At 42.9% G+C, this 15,234-nt stretch overlaps 1 protein-coding gene across 1 annotated transcript in view; it reads left to right on the top strand.

The window, feature by feature from the left end:
- The first annotated feature begins 1,521 nt into the window (after positions 1–1,521).
- Positions 1,522–15,234, top strand: part of TGFBR2 (transforming growth factor beta receptor 2) — a 59,396-nt gene continuing 45,683 nt past the window's right edge. The window contains exon 1 of the mRNA XM_037385240.1: positions 1,522–1,882. Coding sequence (XP_037241137.1) covers positions 1,789–1,882 — 94 coding nt within the window. The 5' untranslated portion in view covers positions 1,522–1,788. The remainder of the gene's footprint in view (positions 1,883–15,234) is intronic.

The following is a 15,234-nucleotide window of genomic DNA, read 5'->3' as shown; positions in this document are numbered from 1 at the left end:
AAATGCATACAGCGTACAGTATATGCTGATGGGGGTTGAGAAATGCTTTTGTTTAAGTGGATTACTGAAAACACAGCCAGCTTCTAGCACAGAGTTGGTCCACAGAAACTGATAAGAACACTCCAGTCTATGCTCAAAAGGGAGTCCAACATTTTTCTTAGCTCTGAAAGGCAGTGACTGTGTTTGAGTGAATCCGGGCTGTATTTAAAGGGGGTGGGGAAGAAGAAAATGCTCTTGGAGAGGGTTATGAGAATTTGCACCATAAACAGGGACTGCACTGTGAAATTACGCATTTAGGGAGTTTTTAAAACAAAATTTACATTAAATCACAATGAGATTTTTTTATGTCTGTTATAGGCCAATTAAATGCATTATGCAAATATTTCCACATTCATACAGAGATGATCTGGGACATTCAGAGCATGATCACATATATTCCTCCTGAAGGCTTAGCCTTTTTCTGAAATACCCAGGTCTGTACCTTTTAACTAGTGTTGTAACTGAAACAAAAGTGAATCACCAAAATCTGAACGGACACCCTCAAATTATCCCCACATGTATCAGTTTATCTTTTAATCAATTCCCAGCCATTTAACTCGGGGAGGAAGGATCACTCTGTGAACCAAAAATGAGTCTCAAGACAACTGCTGGCTATGCAGTTGCTGGATTCATGTTGGCAGAAAGCTCAGGCCTTATTCTGGTTGAGAGTCTTAACAGTTCTTGTAGTCTCTGCCTGGGTCGTGCAAAGCTGGCATAACCAGTGTGGTCCTGCTCCCGGAATCCTACGTGCAATTTCTCCCCCCTGGAGAAGGCAAAAAATCTGGTACAAGCTAAACCTACTTCGGAAAGAGATGGAGAAGAACTTCATCTGTGTCACATTTGCAGCCCTTGGGACCAAGTGGAGCACGTCTACCCATTTGGGAGCAAAATGGGAAAAAAAAAAAAAAAAAAAAAAAAAGAGGCACATGGCAAGTTGTCCCTGTCAGCTCCAAGTCTGCAAGCTGAGTGCCCGGCTAGTCTGTGTGAACATTTCTCGCTATTACCCTGACTCCAGCCTCTCTGCCCCCTGCTTTAGTTCCTCTGGGGGTTGCGTCCCTCATTCCCACGCCGGTTCTGCAGAGGGGGGAAATAAGCTGCAGCAGCATCAGTACGGTGAGGGTACGGATCCCAGGAGGAGCTCTGGGAAGCCCCCACGCTCTGAGTGGCAGGACTGGGCCTTTGTCAACCCCGTGGGGAGAAGGAACCGTTCGAGCTGCCGGTTTCCCGTCGACCTCGAGGTCCCAGGCCAAGGCGCGAGGGCGGATGGCGGTGCCCGGTGCCCGCCTCGGGGGGGGGGGGGGGGCAGGCACGGGGCGCCGGGCGGCACGTCGGGGCTGGCCCCGGCGCGTTTGTGGTGGGAGAGCCAGACCTGAGAGGGGCTGGCCTCTGGCAGATGATTGACGCCAAACTGGGTGAGGTTTCATGGCAAAAAAAAAAAAAAAAAAAAAAAAAAAAAGGAAAGAAAGAAAAAGGGCGAGCGCAGGGGAGGGGGTGACTGTGGGAAGGGGGAGAAGGAACTACTGTAAGAGTAAGAAAGTCCTGCCCAGCTGTTGGCGAAGTTTAAGATTTCCTGTTTCCCCTGCAGCGCCGAAGTGAAGTTTCAGTGAGTCACCCGCAGCCCCGAGCCGCGGAGCCGCGGAGCCGCGCAGCCCGCTCCCAGCCCCGCCAGCCCCGCCGCCGCGGCCTCGGCCTCCCCGCCGCCCCCGCGCCCCGCCCGCGCCCCGCCGGCCGTGCCCACCCGGCCCCGCGATGAGCCCCCGGCTGCCGAGGAGCCTGCGGCGGCTGCTGCTGCGCGTCTCCCTCTGGGTCCTCATGGGCAGCTCGGTCCCCGCTCTGCTTCGGGGTAAGTGTGCGCCGGCCCGGCGCTGCCGCTTGACAGTTGCGGGGGCCGCGGGCAGGAGCGGGGCCGGGGGCCGGCGTCCGCCGCAGGAGGGGGACACGCGGTTGCTAAGAAAGTTTGGAGGCTGGAAACGTTTCGGGAGGGGTCGGCGTGTTTGTTTATAGCCCCGCTGGAAAGTAAGCGGGGAAGAAAGGACTGGGAATCTGGGGGTTTCTTGGCAAAACCGCCGGTCCGTCCGTGGAGGGAGGCGGGGGGAGAGGGGGCTTTGGCAGGAAATGCAGCGGGGTCTGGTCCGGCCGGAGGAGCCCGCAGAGGGCAGCTGGGGGCTGACCGCCGGCCCCGCCGTAGTGGCTGCCCGGCCCTGCAGCTGCTGCGGCAGCTCCCGCACCTGGTGCCGGGCCGCACCGTGTGCCCGGGGGGCGGCAGGGCCCGGGGCGAAGCAGCGGCCGCGGCCCGCGCCTCCCGTCCCCCCGGTGCGGGCTGTCGGCTGCAGCATCTAGCCCCCGGCACAGCTTCTGCCATGCCCCGGGGACTAGGACCTGTTCTCTCTGCACGTCCCCAGTGAGAGGGGCTGGAAGGTGCCTGGGCAGCGACGCGGCCCGAGCCGGTGCCCGCCGGCGCTCAGAGCTGCTGGCCTGTGCGCACCGCAGAGCTCTCTGCAGCGTGGGTCAGCAGCTGCTTACCAAAGAGTTGTTTTATGTTCCACTGCCTACAGTGGAATTCGGCCGTGATTGTGAGTGGTTGGACTGAGAGTAACAGTCGTTCCTGTAGTGCTTAGTGCTGGTGTTCCTTGCTTCGCTTTTAATGACGCTTTACATCCCTTATTCTGTTTCTACCAAGGCATCCTTCGATAGGTTTTTGAGGTTGTGGCTTAGCAGAATTCTTCATAGGATAATTTGGAATGTAGTAAGAGTTCAAAGTGCTGCTGCAAAACCAAGGTCCCTGCCCTGAGGAGCTTTCAGTCTCCATCCTATCACTGCTAACCTGCATATGTGAACTAACATCTGTAACTGCAAAGTTAGGCCCTAAACCACATTGCTGCACAACTGCTGAACCTAACAAGAGAACATTGGATTGCAGCAAAACTACATATGAGACAGTTTTGAAGAATTAAGCAGGTTTCTGAGATGTCTTGTGATACATATCACACACCTCGTTTTAGTCTTCAGGTGAGATGTACCGACACCTGAGCTTCTAAAAACTTTGTGCCCTCTGATTGTCCCTTGTGGTCCATTCATGGTCAATCATAATCTCAAAATTGTTGCTAAAACATAAGAACATAAACTAGATAGCTCTTGCATAGCTACTGCCAATAGCTACGTACAGCATGAATAACTTCATGCTTCATTAATAATCCTGTCAAAGTCAACAGGTTTTACATACCTGCAAAGTTACTCATGGAAGCTTAGGGCAGATTAATAAAAAAAGTTTAAGAATAAGACACTATGGTGTCCCAGGGCCTAAAATGGTTTTATATTAAATTTGAGGTGTGCAGCTTCTTGTTGATTTTGATATATATTTTTATTATTTCTGATTAATATAAATCATACTCAACTAGTGTTGTCTTTTATTTTGACCCCAGCCCCATTTTTTTGCAGATTCCCATCACAAAAAGCTTTAAATTAAAAAGCTCCACTTTTGTTAATCTTGTGCTATTTATTATTATGCTGCTTTTTTTGCTTTTTTGCTTTTTTTTTTTTTTCCCCACTCAGCCCATCTAGAGAGTCTCAAACTACAGGTAGATTTTTAAAATGGGCATAGTCTAAGAGTTTGCTCTTCTTTCTTATCACAGGTCCAGTGAGGAAAAATATATACAGATTGGTTACGATTCAGCATTTTTTATACTGATCTTCATGTACACCCTACAATAACCACAACTGAGTAGACCTGTTGTCAGACAATTTATTCTGTAGCTCCAACAGTTGTTTTAATATTCACCATAGGATTTTGTTGTGCATATAATGGGAACAGTTTGTCAGAAAACAACAGTTCTGTGGGGGGCAGAAAGTGTGAGGTTTGTATGTTGGTTTTTATTTGGCATCCAAATGAAAACTAGAGCTGCCAAATGTTTTGGGGAAGACAAAACAGAAAAAAAGAGCTATTTACACTGTAATAATCAATAGCTCAGCAGTTCAGTGAGGATGAGGCAGGAGAAATACCAGTCTCAAGAGGGCTCAATTCTCAGGTATGCCTACTAACCAGCTGGCTTTTGGTGAAGAGGTTAATAAAGCCCCAGCTAGGATTTCATTTTAACATTCTTCACAGCAAAATAGTCAACAGGAATGGCACATTCCCATAAACATGCTGGACAAAACCACAAATTGGTGAGCTGGTCTAATAGGAACTATCTACTTTGCAAAAGATGCTCTTATGTCTTGTACTACACACAAGTAATTGAATTTTTCTTCCTTAGAATAAAGGGACAAGGTGAGATTTTGTTGTTGTTGTTGTTTAGAATAATTGTGAATGCTATATGGAACATTTATTCAATAGATTGCAGTGCAAACCAGCAGTTGCCCACATGAGAAATTGACACAGCTGTGTTCAAGTGAATATGAACCTGTAATTTATCTTTGGGGTATGAAAACCAAAAACTTATTCCTTGGAATAATCTGTGTAATAATTGTTCATTTCTGAACACTAGGAACTTAATTTCTCCATTCAGCCAAACTGTACTTGCATTATTGTATCCTTATTTTTTAAGAGTTATAGCACAGTCTGTTAATTTTATAGTCATGAAATCAAATTTAGCACTTCACATATTTGCAAGGGGGAAGTATGAGAACAAACATCTTTGTAACATGGTGGAACATGTTTGTAACACAAGCAAATCTAAAATGCATTCTTGCCCCCCATTAAAACTGGCAGATTTCCAGTTATTTCAGGAGGGAAATAGCAATAGAACAGAGATAGCATTGCATTTTCCTCTGTTCATGGGGTATCCTTGAATTCTAAGACTTTTATACTTTGGACTTTGAAAATCACTTTTATTTAATTGCTATTTTGAGCTCCTTGGCATTAACATACTTCTGTAATATTCAGGTGGTGAATTCCATACAGGAATGGTTTCTATTAAAAAATGATGAGCCAGATCTTAAGCTGCTGCAAATGAATACAGTTCCATTAGCATCAGTAGAGTTACATACAGTTATAGCAAAGAAGTTTCCTGAAACTATTTCAAAAGTAATTTCAAAAAAAGGGCAATGAAATAATTCTGTTTTTTCATATTGATAATACTTTTTCACTTATATTTTATAAACACTTACTATTATATAACCTACATTTAGCTTAACAGCATTGCTTCAAAATGAAATAATCCTTTCTGGGATGAATTGTTAGAGTTTCAAAGATGTAGTGTGCTATAATGGTGAGCTGATAAAAGTTGTCATTGTGACAAGGTTAATTCTGAACTTAGGAGCAAAGACACTGTCAGGCTCTTATCAGAAGGAAAATTCTTCATGGTTTGTTTTTTGGAGGGTTTTTTATGTGGTTGGTTTGGGTTTTTAATAGGACTAGGCTTTTAGAAAGAAGTTGTTGTTTTGGGGGAGGAAAAAGAGCATAGTATCACTGTAGCACCAGTTGTTGAAGTTTCCCATGCCGATATTTCCTCTGTAGGATATTTTTAAGATGATATTTTTGCATTTGTGACATAGGAACTTTTTTTTTTAATAATGTATGTTTGTGCTATACACACTTTGCTAGCATTCACTTTCTATCACTGTCACTCCTCTGACCTCAGAAGAACTATGCCTCACTTACAGTACAGCCAGAATGAGCAAAACTAACCACTTGGGCCCAGTTTGTTACTTTCTTGGGTTTTGTGTAACAGCTAGGTATGAAATAGTATCACTAGCACAATGACAGCTTTTGATCTGAAAGTGATCCATGCAGTCTCCATGCTGGCTGGCACAGCTACAGTTGAGTGGTGGTGGCACAGTGAAAATCAGGGCTTCCAGCCACCTTTGTGGCCCCATGGTCATGATCCCCATGGGATCGGCAGGAGGGAGGTGAGTTTTTACAGTCCTGGTGTGCCCATGGTCCCCACAGCCCCTCTGGCACTAGGTGAGCAGAAGAACAGAGGGGATGTCCTGAGGTGGATGGGAAACTAACGGTGCAGTTCTTTGCTACAATGGGAGTCCTTTGATTCAGGGGGAATCACTAGGTAAGCACATCCCAGGGATATGATCCAGTTTGTATTGCCAGAGCATTGCAAACTCAGTAAATGGACTAAGATACCAACCAGTCTGTGCAGATGTTAGAAAGTGCAAGGGATTTCCAGCATGGAGTCGTGGAGAGCTAGTCCTCTTACAAAAAAAGACAGTTGGCCGAGTTCTAGTCTAAGAGATTTAGTGCTGAGATTTTGGTTTATTTAATAGGTCTTTAGCCTTAAATTTTGTTGGGGTTAGAGAGTTTTTTGGGTTGTGGGTTTTTTCCTATAGGATAATGGGAACTGCTTATTAAACTCTTATAATCCAGAATAAAATAAAAGGTCACGACAAAATATTTGTGCTTTTTTATGAACTCTAATTCTGGAAGGTTAAAATAGACCAAAATAAATCAGAAGGAATATACCTAGTTTTCAACAGACTAGTTCTAAGTCCTTTCGAAGTTCAGCTTCACTGGCAGGTAGAAGTGATAAGAGTCATATTAAGAAACAGTGGAGAAACTTCTTACTATGGCTTTTACAGCAAGGAGTGGGTGTACACACTGGGGCAGGGCATTGTAGTTAAGGCAAATGCTGCTGATCTGTATGCCCCTGTAAGCAATGAGTTGACACCGCATATTTGCAAGATTGGGTTCTCAGTGACCCAGCTGAGTCTTCAGTGGATATTTGTCATACTATGTCTTCATTCTGGCATAAAGACAGAGCAGCACTAGCACTGATTGGCTATGACCATTTCTATACTACTGCCTGAAAGAGCACAGATTTGGTTAAGTGTACAGATGTTTAGGGTAAGATACATAGAGCGAGCAAACCACTTCAAACACCATCCAGTGATGTAAAACTTGTCCAAAGTAGTAGTCAGAATTAACAAATCTCACCAGGAGTTGCTTTATTCTATTTCTGCTGGTGACAGCATGCCATCATTTGTGTCAGTTAATTTCTCAGGATTTAATCAGAATTTAAATGGGAGCATGTATTAAGGCGACTGCCCTACAGTCCATATGGATTTCTGAGGGACTAATATCTATTTGTTTGCATTGCTGCAAAGCTTAGCAACTGTTTCAGATTTTAAGAAACAATAACTAGCAGTGGCAGGAGAAGTACTAGTTGCTGATTTGTCCATGCTTGTGCATATTATTTTTTTTTAATATGCCATTTCCTTGCTCTTCCTCTTGCTTTGAATGCCACTGTCGTTGTTACAGCTGGAACTACGCGTCCTTCTTTTTTTTTTTTTTTTTTTTTTTTTTTGTATGGGTTTTAAAGCCTTTTTACCTCTGGGAAGATTGTCTGGGGAAGGAGTAGTTTTCCTTTGCTCAAACAACTGGTATTTAGCAAGAACTTCCTGCTGGCATTCATCCCCGAGTTAATCTGGTTAGAATTAGAGCTGGTTGAGAGGTTTTGACACTGTTTTTCATGGGAAAATGCTGATTTGTCAAAACTGAAACAATTTGTGGAAATGTACCAGTTTCCATTAAACTTTCATCAGGAAACTTTTAATTATTTTTTTTCCCTTAGTCCACAGTGGAATTTCTGATATAGGAAGATAGACAGATAAAGACAAATTATCATTAATCGATAATTAGAATAATCCCTGGTCGAGGATGGAAGAAAGGATCAAGTGCCTGGTCTGACTCATAAAATGCACATTTGAATCTGGAGCTCCCCCTATCCACTCTCCCCAGGATACTGGAGAGCTGTCACTCTCTCACGCATGCTTGCACGAACACCCCCACACCCACCACTTCAAATGTTTTTTGTTTCTCTCTGGTTGTGAATATGAAAATGCATGAAATGTTACACCAGTTTGTGTGGCAGGAAAAACATTTTCCTGAGTTTTTTAGACTGACCTGTAGCCATGTGTTCATTTTCTCCTTTTTGGGTGGGAATGGCAGCGCTCTGAATGACTCGTGTCTTCTAGTCTTTGTTTCATATCATAAGAACAAGCTGTATTCAGAAATTTCTGTCATGCAAATGAACCACAATTTTTATTACTAACAGTCCTGATAGTCTGATTCCAGGATTCCAGTTCTCCACTCACCCAGGATAGTATTTTGGCAAAAAATTGACTGAAATGAATAGATTTCAGGAACAGATAGAGGAGTCTGCTTTGTCACGCTTCAGTTTACAACCCAGAAGATATGTCACTACAATGACACCTAGGGTTAACATTGTGCCTTTGAAATGACAATCTGGAATCAGAGGTATTAGAAAGCTGTCTTCTATTGCCTACGTTCCTTCTGTTTGTACCCAAGGACTTTGGCCCACATCCTCAAAAGAGCTGTTTCCGTGCTCCATCAGTAGACATCTGAGGTTTTAAGGTGAAAAAGAGAGGCTTATCAAGCAGCCAAAGCTGGAGGCTCAGCCGGTGATTTGAAAGTCACACTGCATGCTTCTGGCTTTTTTATACTTACCAGTAATACAAGTTTTGAAAGATAGCCTCTGCCCTCTGTGCAGTTGATTGGTTCCTCCAAAACATCGCATTGGTATTCCTGTAGACTTCATTTAATTCAGCATTTAAACTCAGTTAAAAAAAGCGGTCTATGCAGAAGACATTAGAAAAATCCTCTTGTGTTCCTAAGGTCATGGTGGCTCTGTCAGGGCTTAGAGACTTCCTTTTGTAACAGAAAAAGTGAATTAGAACAGTACATACTCAGAAAGCAGCAAGAAGGTTTCACAATCTCTACTCCTCAGAGCAACATTTTCCAAGTAAAGACCCAAGTGTGGCTCTTATGTGCCTGGGGCACTTTAATGGGCCTCCTTAAACACTTGCATTGTGCAAGTGGAACACAGGCAGGGCCAGATTGTCAGCTGGCATAAATCAGCTTTACTATATTGAAGGCAAGGAACCTGCCCTGATTTATACCAGCTGAGAATCTGGCCACAGAATAAATAATAGGCAACTGTATGTTATGAGGCTGTAATTCCCTCGAGGGGGGGGTTGTGATATCAGTCTTACAGGAGCCAGAGTGATCCGGTTCTCTTTCTTGGAGCAAAAGAGTAATTTGACTGCAGTATTTCGAAGTCCTCCGAATGTTAGGAAGGAGAGATTTCAGGCAGTTGAGGGAAAGAAGATGCTTCCAAAGTTCTTGTAATGTGTCATTAAGGATTTTTGCCCAGGAAGAATCACGGGAGGAGAATTCGCGAGGATGGAGATTAATTGATTTGGGATAAGTAGTCCCCAAAAAAGTGAAATGTGTAAGAGGGATGATTTCTTATCAAGACCAGGCCTTTCCTTTGAAAGCACTGGTGTACATTTCCAATCTGTATGAAAACTGAAGCTCCCTCATCACTGATAAGCTGCTAGTGCTGGTGTAATTAATAAGGAAGCAAAGTGGAGAATGGGAAATGAGGACTAAGGGAAAAACTCCTCAGAATGTGGATGTGGTTTTTAATTTTGTTTAATGTTTCACCTGGAAGGGTCATAAATGAGCTGGTAGTCATTGACTTAGAAAAGAAAGGGCGTTCAGTTAGATTTCCCAAGAGTTAACCTGTAGCTCTCCCGGGTCTAAATATTTCAGACATGAGATTCAGGTGAGCCATCTTTTTTTTAATCCTGCTGTGGATTCTGTAGCCCAGAATGGCAGTAAGCACATCACATGTATACGTCACTTGTTGGCATGGTTAGGTGGTGCCTGGGGCTTTTGGATGATAATGTGGTAATTTTGTAGATTTCATCTCACTAAATAATATAAGCACATTTTTAATGCTGCTGTACAAGAGGGTGAACTTTGAAACAGACCACAGGTGATTAGTAATGGGTTATCACTTCTGGTTATTTTCAGAGAAGGAAGCAGAAGCAGCTGTCCAGGATTCTTGTGTGTCTTGAGGTGCTGATCTGGTCTGATTCTTGACATCTAATTAGTTGCTCAGATATTACTGACAGCTTGCTATATAAAGCTGCAGAACAGCAGTGGTTTTGATAGCACGGTTTAGGCAACAGTTTCAGACAGGTCTTAGTGCTCAGAGGGAGCTGAAATTTCTCATCGTTTTGACTGCTTCCCTGTTTTTAGGGTAACAGTTACCTGGCTGTCCTGACTGACTTCCATATGCTTTGGGAGCTCTGTGGCTGGAGCAGATCTGAAGTCGTAGTTAGATCAGGACTTGGCATACCTTGTGCATTTAGAGTGCTCCAGGAGAGTAGTGTGTGTGTGAGTAACTTCTGTCCACTAAATTGCATGCTTGGGGAAACATGGTAGATGTAACTACACCTTTTCCCTTTCCAGTTTTTTTCTCCAACTATCCAGTCTCTTAAAATACTCGTGCATTAGATGGTACCCATGGTGCAATTTCAAGCCACTGCTAAAGGGAGGTCTGTAGCTACATGCTGGTTTATTTTACTTCAACTCTCTGTAAAGCTACTAATTAGCATGGAGTAGCACTTGTCCGTTATCCTGAGCAAGATGTTATATAGGCTACTTTTTTTGTTTTACATTTTACCCTAAAATGAGCTGCATTGTAAAAGTACACACAATTAAGGATGTATCTTTTTCATTATGTTATCAGTAGTAATAAGATCAAAAGACAATAAAATCACATGCAGGAGCTCAGCATCTGACCAGCACTGAGTTGCTTCTGGAGTTCACCTGGTGGTTGGTCAGTTCCTGCTCTCAGGATGCTCCCCGCTAGGCTCTGTAGCTATCTTAAGCTTTCCTGTAACTGGGTTTGTGACTCTGGGGTGTCCCATTCTTCTTGAGAAACTCATGGAAAGAGTGCAGGAATGAAGAAGTAAATCTTTGTGTGTTTCACTAATGGGAAGAATTTAATGAGGTTTTGAACAGCACACATTTGTCAATCTGTGATGAGGAACCCGTGAAGATTTCAAGAGAAGAGCTGTCATATGCAGGTGGTAGTTGATCCTTTTTTTCCTTTGGCTGGTTCTTCCCACAAGCATGCAGCAATTACCCTTCTCATTTGTCTCCTGCATACAAGATCTATGATTCTGCAGTGACTGTGCTGTGGCAGTTGGCCAGCTGCCCTGCTGTGTACCTTCTACCTCCCCACAGTTCCCATTACCGATTTTCATGGTTGCATTGCCTCCTTTTCCTGCAGTGGTTAAAGCCTTTGCCCAGAAAGTGGGAGGCCCATGGCCATGCCACTCTTCAGCCTGAGAACGTGTAAACTCCACCAGTGATGGGCTCTGAGGGGAAGGATCCTTGCTGGCTGAGACTGGGTAGGGCTTCAGAGGTGGCACTCTGTAGAGAAGGGGTTGACGTGTGTGCGGGTGGTCCCCTGAAGCATGTCAGAGGAGAAGAAAGCCTGTTCCCTGATGGATTCGTTCATTATTCCAGCCCCTGCAGGGTGACTGATACTCTCTCCAGGGAGTTCACAGCACAACAAAGAGAGACTTTACATACAGAATCTTTTTTTCCTTTTTAAACCAAAAACAACCATTTCTCATCCTCATGAAAAGATCAGAGAGGACCATGTAATAGTCATGACTTCGTAAGCCTCTTTATTGAAGCTTTCACAAAGTAACTAGGTCAGCGATGCATGCTTCTGGGCTATTGAATTTCCCCTCTTCCCTTCAGTCTGTTCTTCTGTTTCCTCACCCAGCTTTACCACAAGGGAATGCCTTAAGTCAAAAATCTGGGAAGCTGATCTTTTTATTGTATTTGTAGTATTCTCATCTGGTATGTACGGTGCCAGGCCATCAGGCTTGCAAAGTTGGCATAGCCCAGGTTTGCGTGTAAACAGCAATACCACATTGTCTGGTTGTAACTAAAGCCATATCTGCTCTCTTTTTGCCTCTGGATAATAGAAATAGGAAGACATTCAGCAAGGAGAAATTGGTGAACTGCTCTGGAAAATGGAATACAACTAAAAAGTATTTCTTCATCTTTGTTTTTCTTTCTCCATCAACTCCTTTCTCACACACTCCCTCTCACATTTTATACTTTTGCCTTGAAGTTTCTGCCTGGCTGGGGGCTTTGCTGTTCCCACTCTTCCCTGAGGCCATGCTGGTACCATGAATATTAGTGGAACCAGAAGCAGCCTAGAGCTTCTGAAATGAATGTCTCCTGCCTTTAATCTGTATAAAGGAAAATAAAAATGTGATTCAAAATAAACCACCAAATTCCAGGAAGGTGGGATTCACAATGAGTACTTGGGCACATCCTATGTAGATTACTGAAGTGGGAAGCCCGGGCTCAGTCTTGTAGTGTCTGGAGTCCCAAACCCAGATCTCCAGCTTCCCGCAATTTCACCCATTGCATTTTTGATGTACCACTAAACTGCGTACAGTTATTTGTATTAGAATTTCCACAGTTTCAACTAGTTCTGCTTAACATGTGGCAAAAAATTAATGCATTGATGTGTTAATTACAGTTGCTATAGACAATTACAGAACTTGTGGGAAATGAACAGAGATTGTTTCAATACTGGCCTGTTGTGATTGGGAAATTGAGGTTCATAACCGCTGTTATTTCTCAACAGAAGTTTGGGATTAAAGCCCTCAGAGCATCCAGAAATTCTCATCAGCCTCAAATACCCTGCCAAGTTCAATAAGATACAATTAGCACTTTCTTCTTTTTCTCAAGTTAAGAGGCTGTGTGCTAGGAGCTGCCAGGGAATGGTGAAGCACAAGGAAGCTTTAGTAGCTTGCTTCAGTTTGACCATCTAAGGCCTAACTCCTGCCCCAGTTGTCTGTGTATAATATTCACGGTTCAGCCAACTTGCACTTCCCCTAACTTGGCTTTTTTGTTCTGGTGACTTGTAGTATGATTGTCAGGCACATACCTACTGGTGGGTTTGAAGTCAGAAACATATTGGCCTTCTCATGGTGAAGGTGGGTAGCAAATGTTGGAAGCAAAGCACTAACTATTTGAAATATCTTACCCTTGAAAGTTAATGACAAGGCACATTTACAACTATTGTAACCACATACGTAGAAATAGAAAACACTGACACCTGCCTTTGCAAGCTATTGTTTAGCATGAGTAGTTAGACTAGCCATACAATCATCACTTTTCCCTTTAAAAGGTGGATTTTGTTTTAAGTTTCCATTTTGTGCTTTTGAAATGGACGTGTAGATAGTTTTGACCACGGCAGTAATTTCCACTTAATTGTCCTTAGGTCTGCAGTGGGTTAGGAAGGAGGTGGCACTGTTTGTTTAGGGAGCCATAAAAATCTTTTTAGCATTTTCAGATAAGAGTTTAATGTCAGTGATTGCCTGCCTTTTGAAAATAATGGGCTGTTGTAGTATTAAATGTATGAAGTACAAAAGAATTAGGAATAGTATCAGCAGCTGTTATTCCCTTCACTCCAGAAACAAGGTGTGCGTTTTTAACAAACAGGATAGTTTCATTAGTAGAGCCCTGCAAAGGGCAGTGATGGACTTCCCAATGCAAGTCTCTAAATCATGACAGGATTTTGCTTTGTTAAACATATACCCAGAGAAGTTAGGGCTTTGTAAAACGAGCAAAGTGGAATGATTTTGCTTGCAGAAGGCCAGACTGGAAATATCATCCCACCTCTTCCTGGCACAGAAGTCCTGTAACCTATGAATCTGTGATGCAGCAGGTTACCACCACCAGGCTGGTATCATTCATATCCCTCTCAGAAGCAGGAGTAGCATCTCCAGAAGTAACAAACTGTTAAGCTACTTTGCTAACTAACCCTATGCAAGGATATTTCAAATATGCATGAGTTACAAAATCCTCCATCCAAAGAATTAAAAACATGTCTCTATTTCTATGGAGCACTTTCCTCTGGTATAACCTAAGCTATTACTGTGTTTGGAAAGCTTGGAATTGTTCTGGGTTTTAGAACACTTTTTAAAACATACTGTGTTCTACATGAGTGCAATATTTGTGAAAAATGCCAAAGTGACAGTTTTAGAGAATGAGCTGCCCATGTCACTGAACAGTTACACCAGAAACCATAACAAAGCATGCAACTGGCTCCTGATGTTTAAAGGGGTGCTGAGTGGTTCAGCTACTATGGCCATATTACACACAGCCTCCTCAATGACAGTTGTTGAAATAACATAATTATTAATCCATTTGGCATTTGATTAAAATGATCAAGGCATTTCACAGAAGCCCTTTAGACATCCTGCAGACTATTACTGATTTCTACAGTTGAGTAAGAGCCCTCCAGATGAAGGTTGATGATGTGCTATGACCAATATCCAGAAACATTAACTGACTCTAAACTGTTAAACGTCAGCTAGTATAATTTGACATAGCAGCACTCAGAAATCACAGATTAGCATCTGCTGAAGATCTTATCCTATTAAATTTAACTAGTACATGTGATAGTAAACATCTTCTGTCCTGTGGTAGTAGCATAAGAAATGTTAAGCTGTTGCCAGAAATGAACTACACCATTTAAAAGTTTACGAAGTGTCATCATATTTTGCTTTTCATAGTTCTCAGTTGTTATGGGGAAAAAAATGTTGAAGTAATTGGATGAAACTGGAGATATTCAGATGAAAATTAAGAGGTAATGGAAAGTTTGCTTCAGAGCTGCTGTTTGATAAACTTGATCTTGTGTTTCTGTCTTACCTCTTCCCAGCTTTCTCCCTGAAACAATTCACTCAATAGAAGTAATTGGTTTGTAGACACTTAAATTAGTTTCTTCTTTGCAATGTTTCTTCTAAACAAGCTTCTAAGTGTATATGCTGTCTTGGAGTGCCAGTGAAAGATTATGGTCCTGAGAATGACTTAAGATACAGCTTGAGGACTGAAATAGTGGCTTTACAGAAACAACAATCGTATCTAGAACAACTGGGAGGGGAAAACCCTAGAAAGCCATTTCCATGTGTATGTTTCACATTTACAATTTTATTCTGCCTCATCATAAACAAAGTGTAAGAGCCTGCAGTCTCTCACACATCTTCAGGCAGGTAGACTAAACATTTTAGACTGGCAAGTTCCTTCCCACTGAGCTGCGCCTAATGTAGGAATGTCCTCACCTTACACTGTAATGCCAGCCCTGCTTCTGCGGGCAGTGAGTAATGTATTGTTGTATGGAGTGAGAACTGTTGTATTCCTACATGCAGATTTTTTTTAGTGTCGACGACTAATTTTTTTTAATGTGGGGGCTTACCTACTAGACCATTCACGCGTGCAGGAGAGACTGTCCTTAAAATACGCAATGTTATAGTATAGTGAATGAATTCTTCGCATGTGATTTGGAAATAACAGCAAAGATAAGGAGCTTTCCATGAACATTTAAGGGATGTGTTTAG

Source organism: Falco rusticolus, chromosome 4, assembly GCF_015220075.1.
Source record: "Falco rusticolus isolate bFalRus1 chromosome 4, bFalRus1.pri, whole genome shotgun sequence".
NCBI lineage: Eukaryota > Metazoa > Chordata > Aves > Falconiformes > Falconidae > Falco > Falco rusticolus.
Note: the sequence above shows the minus strand (reverse complement) of the source record. Positions and strands in the feature narration are given on the sequence as shown.